The sequence below is a fragment of the Mya arenaria genome, chromosome 14 (genome assembly GCF_026914265.1).
Source record: "Mya arenaria isolate MELC-2E11 chromosome 14, ASM2691426v1".
Taxonomy (NCBI): Eukaryota; Metazoa; Mollusca; class Bivalvia; order Myida; family Myidae; genus Mya; species Mya arenaria.
The window spans coordinates 18,053,449-18,059,690 of NC_069135.1; the positions used below are offsets into that span (position 1 = coordinate 18,053,449).

The 6,242-nt window shown below is 34.4% G+C and overlaps 1 protein-coding gene across 1 annotated transcript; it reads right to left on the minus strand.

Moving 5' to 3' along the window:
* Positions 1 to 782: 782 nt before the first annotated feature.
* Positions 783 to 5,973, minus strand: LOC128217224 (universal stress protein in QAH/OAS sulfhydrylase 3'region-like). The gene is made up of 4 exons (XM_052924205.1): positions 5,845 to 5,973; positions 3,080 to 3,160; positions 2,715 to 2,806; positions 783 to 2,513 (listed from the first exon to the last, which is right to left on the minus strand). Exons 1-4 carry the CDS (start codon positions 5,933 to 5,935, stop codon positions 2,307 to 2,309), a joined length of 471 nt encoding a protein of 156 aa, XP_052780165.1. The 5' UTR covers positions 5,936 to 5,973; the 3' UTR covers positions 783 to 2,306.
* Positions 5,974 to 6,242: the final 269 nt, after the last annotated feature.

The window sequence follows — 6,242 nt, forward strand, 5'->3', positions numbered from 1 at the left end:
GTACATAGTAATTCCCCTGAATGCATTTATAGTGTTTAGTATGTACATAGTGATTCCCCTACATGCATTTATAGTGTTTACTATGTACATAGTGATTCCCCTGAATGCATTTATAGTGTTTAGTATGTACATAGTGATTCCCCTGAATGCATTTATAGTGTTTAGTATGTACATAGTGATTCCCCTACATGCATTTATAGTGTTTACTATGTACATAGTGATTGACCTGAATGCATTTATAGTGTTAATAGTGTACATAGTGACTCTCCTGAATGCATTTATGTTGTTAATATGTACATTGTAATTCGCCTGAATAGATGTATATTGCTTATATATACATAGTGATTCCCCTGAATGTAATAATACTCAATATGTTAAGTGACGTATGCCGGTCGTTATGACAAACACAGTGATTTTGTCTGATTCTTCTGAACAGAATCATTTGAACAGTGGTTTTTATAACACAATCCCACTGAAGCCTGCGCTGCTGAACAAACTGAGTATTGACCTTCCGTTTTTGTAAATGGCAATCTAAATAAATAGAAACTGCTAGTTTCATATTTTGTTCTACTTTCTCTTTTTGTGTTTAGAAAGTCATTTAAGTAAGGGTGCATTGACGTTCAGGTTAGCTGTAAAATGGCATGTCCCTTTCTTCTGTTCAGCAAAGGATCGAAACAGATATGTCACACTTGTAAAACGACCTAGGTAATAAGAACAACAACTATCCATGCATATCAATGTTTGTATAAAGATGTATGCACAATATGATTATAAATCGGAATATGTAAATACTTGTATACACTAAATATATATTATACATATAATGCAACATGATACATGAGAAATTCAATTCGTTAATTATACTTTAAACTTTAACACAACCATTCGTTATGCAAACAGTAAACATTTGAAAATTTGCCAACAAATAACCCTAAATTGTAAAGAAAATAGAGCACGAAAGGTGTCTCACGGTTAAGAATATAACAGAAAAAATACCCTTCAATTTTCAAGTTATTGACAATAACTTCAATTTCGGGTTTATGTTTAAACATTTTGCTACTGAGCATGTTTCTGTAGCTTTTTGCATATATATTATTAACTAATTACCAAAGATAAAACCATGAAAAACATACATCCTTTGCAACATGCTTTGGGATAAACAGTAGTTAAGCAAATCTGACAACACAAGGTTTTATCTGAGTTTTTATCAAAAGCCATTTACATTTTATTTCACAATTAACAATGTGATAAGATTTCCGGGTTATATATCTTCCAATAAGAAAGACATTCAATATTTTAGTGAAACATATTGATTAAAATTCATTTCCTGGCTACAAAGTGCAAATCTAATTCTTAAAATGGATACAATTACCACAAAGCCACATGGCAATATTGAATTTGTTCTCTCGACTATTTTTACACAAAAACATATACATTTTGTAAATCGGTATTAATTCTCGTAAAATCTAATCAACTTTTAATTACACCTAATTCTGTTGCAACATATCTTTGTTTTGTCCATGCTTTATTAAACCTCAAACAAAAACTATGATTTGTTTTATGTTTTGGTCGTTTAAGCGACTGAAAACTGTTGAAGGTCCTTAATCAATAAAATGAACATACACCTATAAACTGTTAGGTAGACAAACCACACCAGAACTATAGGTCCGACTGAGATATAATATCACTAATGTCAGACAATACACATCGATCAGTGATAGTAATCAGACCTTAAGAAATAATGTCATGAGTAAAGATTTAACAACAGTCATACATATATAAACGCCTTTATGATTTTATGGAAGTGCTCAACTATGGATGTCCTCAATACTGAATTAATTAAGGCAAGGTTTATGGATTTAACTTGTTCATGATAGCGCTTCATGTGAAATTGACAAGTGTGCCCCCCTTTGTGCACACAGAATTGGCACAAGAAACAAAAGATCAGTCTTCAAATTTAATTTCTGATGAGTTAACCTTCACGATTTAAAATTGCTAATACTTTCTGTAGCTGAGAATGTTTTGTTATCAACTACATACATTTGTAAAACATAATTGTAATGTCGTATACCATTGGTTATTTGATGTGACCCTAATTCAATCATGGCGCAAGATCAACATAAAACAAAAATTTCATAACCCCTTGTGTGTTATATAATTTGAAAGTGGGAATACATGGACCAGTCAACCTTTTGTATAATGAAAGGATTATAGTGTTGCCTTTTGTCCATTTTATGTCAATTTACAAACAACCGTAAGTCACACACAACCTTTCCATAAACATACACTCAAAAGACGAACGGGCACTATCGGTGAAGGGTGCTAGTCCTAACAACGAGAACGGGCACGTGCGAGTGGTGGATGATGTAATCGCTGACGGAGCCGAGCAATGTTCTCCGGACTGTTCCGAATCCACGCGTGCCGGTGACCACGAGCTCACACTTCTCTTCCTCTGCGATTTTGCAAACAACCTCGCCTGGCTTCCCTTGACCAGTCCGGAACTTGCCTGTCAGCTGTTTGGAAAAAAACACACACTTAAATACCTAATTATTTGAAAATAGAAGGGAAGACAAATATTGCGAAAAGTAATGATTTAAAAGGCTCGTACGCGTAGCTATCAGTTCTCGTCACCTTTTATTAAATGAAATTGTTATCACATTTTCGCCACTAGATCTAATAATGGTCACTTGAATATCGTTTTTGTTCCGGCTTACCTTACTTTTCTGTACAATTTCCTTGTACTTGTTCTCTAGAGCTGTCACTTTCTTTGTTAGCTCCTTCAGTAGCTGATCAACAACAACCGGGCCTAGGGAGAAATAGAACCAATGATGTATTAGAAACCTTGCAAAAAAGTACTATCATAATATTTCATATTTATCAATAGCAGATACAAAAAGGCAAGCCAAGTTTGAACTGATCTTCGAAATTCAAGTATTAAAGACAAAATGTCACACTAAAACACATCCCGAATTCAATTTGAAGACAGTTTACTTGAATTGTGAACCGATTTTAAATCAGTTTAAGCTACAGTTTTCTTTTATGTTTACATTTTCACAACATTTGTACAATGCAAACCTACTGGCCATGGAGAAATCATACAGTTCTGGAGTGTGTATAAGCACGACATAGTCATCTGGCCGCATCACGTTGTCAAAGTACCCTGAAACAATCACGGGAAACATGACCAGCACACGCACATATCAAGACTTGGCACATACGTTATTACCAGCAGCTAGAATGACGCTGATTATCCACAAAAATATTTAATCTGGTTTGCGTTTAATTGGGGGGGGGGGGGTTTACTACAGCAGATTGTTCATTGATTAATGCCAGGCAGCTTGCTGCTGTGTGTTTTTATTTTGTTACACGGCCTTCATTGCTGTAATAAGCTTTCAAAATGGTTGGAAAATCCAATTCACGAGCTTTTGTTTAGAGAATGCGAGCATTTTGGTGTTCCCCAAGTTACAGCAATAATTCAGATTTTGCTGATCAGCTGCCCAATTGTGATGCCGTTCCAATGCAATTCAAATGTTGAAATAATAATCATGGAAAACTAATTAAGATCGTACCATGGAAAGACATAAGCTATTAAGATCTGAACTATTCTATACTGTACTGAGAATTTATTTCTGGCCCTTGGCACGTTGTTATTTTACAGAGGTACTGACGATTACATTGTGTATTAATAACAAAAACGCGTTAAACAATTTATAAAATACCAGCTTGGTTTAGTTAGCCGGTTTGTTTTGATTTCTATTAGGATCCCGGCACTATGGCCGTATTCATAAAGTATTTGAGGTTCAATTTTTCGCTTAGGAAGATATCTTTCAAATTCGCTCAATAAGAATATGAACATATCTAGTCAGGATTCTAAATTGTGAATAATTACAATGATGAGAAGAAGAAGAAGATATTGCTGAGTTTGTCTACCACGTAAATTAAAAAATAACAGCGATTTGTAATTTTGTACTGATCACGGGATTTTCACATGCTAAATATACACACTTTAAATAGGGAAACCCTTATGTGCTTAACTGTCAAGCTTTGCTTAGACAGCGACGAAATATTATTTTTATCATGTCAATGATGTTTAAATAAAACAGTTTTATAGGCCTTATACTAGCTTGTAATTTCACTCCTAGGCTTGTTTTGAGAAATACAGTTTTTGCCAATTTTGGGACCATCTTGTGTCTAGTCCCGTCAATACATCCCGCGATAGCATTATATATTTTTATTTTTAAACACGCATGCAGGCACGCACAAACGCAAGATATATGCCGAAAGATAAAAATTATAAATATAAAAATAAGATTTCCAAAATGCACACGCAAATCATTGAATATACGTATTACATTAAACAACACAGAGTGATACGCGTTATATATATAAAAAATGTAAATATTGAAAGGTCCATAAAAGAAGCATAAAAGCTTTCAACACAAGTGTGATTTTAATATATTTTATTGGGTACTGCAATGTCAGACGCGCTATACAATGTGCACAAATGGCTTTCAAAAAGCTCGAAATCTAACAAAACCTTAACTGTTCTATGAGCGCTAATGTTTGATAAAAATTGGCAACTGAATATGTCCATGTAAATTACATCTTCTAGTTTGGTCTCATCTATGAATGTCAAACACGAAAAAACAAAGCTGTCATTATACCTCTCACTGCACGGCTTTTGCAGGGAATGTAACTTAATTATTATCGAATCTAGACAGGAGCAATGACAATAAAAAGAGATATTTCTCTGAACAAACAGCGAAACGTTATCCTTCAAGAAGGTTACTGAATTACATTCCTCTTAATGGACGTCCACTCGCTCAGGAAGTCGGGCTTTTACCCTGTATTCCGGTTTGGTCGGCGTAATAGCTACATATTCTGGTAATCAAAACTGATTATGATAAACAGTAATCAGAAATCGGTTATTAAACCATGAATAATATACCCATATAATATTTTTACAATATGTCCGATTTAGATTACATTGATCTGAGTAAGACATATTGAAGACTCATAGACACAGACAAGACGATTGTGTTAGTTTGAACGTAAATATTATTACACTTTACATTATTGCTTAATCTGAATATATTTTTAGTGTGATACTAATTTCTTGTCCTTGTGTATGTTGTTTATTATTATTCGCTTCAATTCCCTTCGATTATATTTTCTATAAAGACGGTAAATATTTTTCCCGGAACCTATTGAAATCAAATGAAACTAATTAAGAAGTATTGCGTCCTCATACAAGGAACTCAATTTCTTAGCATAACATGCCAGATTTAATCTGATAATTGTTTCTTAGAATATCTATTAATGTCTTTAAATATGACCACGATCCACGGCCAAAGATTTAGATCGTAAGTAAACTATTTTAGTTTGTTAAATTCTGAATGCTTTGATACTGTCACATCGCCAAAAGCACACGGGATAGAAGTAAACTCTTGTTATACTTTCCTAGCTTAAAAATACTTGACACACAATTTGCGTCTGCCACCTGTGGTCAAATCAATGATTTCGCTACAAAATGTTCATTATATATAAGATCTACCAAGAGCCATCCTATAATGCACGCTTTTTTCCAGGGAATGTGATTGCAAGCAAGCCTTTAGTGAGACTAAGTGGTTTCTTGAGTCATATAAAGATCAATATGATACTTTTACTATCTTTTTAAGTAGACATGAGTTTTATCAATTGAAACACGTATCTTCGTATTTTGTTGTCTAGCATAAACAAATCGAGTGACTAAAAACACTGGGAAAAGAATATTTGTCTGAAAGCCGGTAGGACCCCGGAGACTCACGATGAAAAAGGTTGTTGCTTTCAAACGAAAGTACTCACATTGAAGTGCCTGTTCTGAATGTTCACTTTCGTCAATACCAAAGGCAACCTTCCTTTTATGGTTTTTACTGTCCAATTGTTGTTCTGCCATATTTCCTCAGTTTAATATCCTAGCTAATAGCAAACACGATACCACTAGGCACAGTCGTTCTAAGAATGTCCAATGATGCTTTGTGGGATGCTGACTGCTCACTGATATCTTGTATTAAGAGTCCAACGAAAGTTCTTGCCCGATTAAACAGCTCTGTGGTGATTTTAAACATACGATGTGGTCGAATCGTCTTCGCTGTGCATATTCAAATAGATTGTGCGTGTGTACGTGCGTGTGTGCGTGTGCGTGTGTGTGTGTGTGTGTGTGTGTGTGTGTGTTAGTTTGGTATGTTATGTAAGATTATATC

Excerpts from the sequence above, each read along its gene's own strand:
- LOC128217224 (XM_052924205.1), bottom strand. The coding sequence starts at position 5,935 with ATGGCAGAACAACAATTGGACAGTAAAAACCATAAAAGGAAGGTTGCC. Across the intron at positions 3,161-5,844 it reads TTCAGAACAGGCACTTCAAT|GGTACTTTGACAACGTGATG; the intron begins GTGAGTACTTTC and ends TGATTGTTTCAG. Across the intron at positions 2,514-2,714 it reads AAATTGTACAGAAAAGTAAG|CTGACAGGCAAGTTCCGGAC; the intron begins GTAAGCCGGAAC and ends TTTTCCAAACAG.